Genomic DNA, 1,027 nt, shown 5'->3' with positions numbered 1-1,027 from the left:
CGTACACTGACCGTACCAAGGTGAAACTAGGACGGTAACTTCACCGAGTAACTCGTATGAACCGAGGTGAAGTTACATTCAACCAAGGGCTTATCCAGACGTTGGAGTGGACAAGGGAGGCGCGGCTTGACAGCTAGGAAAGGCTGGCAAAGGCTGGAAAGGAAGAGCATCTTGGACTTGGATCAGGAAGATGCCCGAACGTGTGAGGCTAGTCATTGGCCGGTTCAAACTAAAGCAAAGGCTCTTCCCTTGACTTCACATGCTTATCTACTCTTGTGTTTCGAAAAACCCTAATGTCTAGGACTATATATAATGTAACCTCATCATTAATAAAGATCATACACTTCTGAACAATTAATCTCTCAAGACTTTTCATAATGATTCTCCATTAGTCTCTTAATCTCTTAAGCTACTCTAATACTAATCTCATCTTTATTCTCATATAAACTCAGATTATCTTTTACATTACTCAAAACTCATATGGTATCAGAGCCAGGTTGATTTCAATCTGAGTTCTTGGTGTTTTCTCTTGAAGATTCAAACTTGAAGCTTTAAGAGATCAAGTGAGTGTGTTTGAAGTGTTCTTGGAAGAATCTACATCACAGGGGTTTCATCTGCGTTCGGGAGTTCATATCTGGTTCTTTGGAGGTTCTTTGAAGATTAAAGACAAGACACGAGGTGTTTGAAGCTGGTGTGTGGTTCTAAGTCTCAAGATCAAATCTTCTACAAGTTATTGAAGTGAAACTGTTGAAGATGGAAAGCGGTACAAAGATGAAGGTTGCTGTGACTTTCAAGGGAAGTAACTACCTAGTATGGTCTAGGATGGTGAAGACTGCTGTGGGAAGCAAGGGTTTATGGAAGCATATCACATCTGGTGAGGCTCCAAAGCTCATTACCCAAGGAGGAGACAAGGAGAGTGTCTCGGAAGCTGAAGCTGAGAAGTGGCAACAAGAGGACTTGATGGTGATGTCTGTTCTTCATGCCTCATTGGAGCCGTCCATTCTTGATGCTTACAGCTATTGTGAGA

The 1,027-nt window shown here is 42.1% G+C and overlaps 1 protein-coding gene across 1 annotated transcript in view; it reads left to right on the top strand.

Annotated features, from left to right (window-relative positions):
- Positions 1 to 753: 753 nt before the first annotated feature.
- Positions 754 to 1,027, top strand: part of LOC106321128 — a 3,105-nt gene continuing 2,831 nt past the window's right edge. The window contains exon 1 of the mRNA XM_013759447.1: positions 754 to 1,021. Within this exon, the coding sequence (XP_013614901.1) occupies positions 754 to 1,021 (268 nt within the window). The remainder of the gene's footprint in view (positions 1,022 to 1,027) is intronic.

The sequence above is a fragment of the Brassica oleracea genome, unplaced genomic scaffold (assembly GCF_000695525.1).
Source record: "Brassica oleracea var. oleracea cultivar TO1000 unplaced genomic scaffold, BOL UnpScaffold01247, whole genome shotgun sequence".
Classification (NCBI taxonomy): domain Eukaryota; kingdom Viridiplantae; phylum Streptophyta; class Magnoliopsida; order Brassicales; family Brassicaceae; genus Brassica; species Brassica oleracea.
This window is presented reverse-complemented; position numbering and strand designations above follow the sequence as displayed.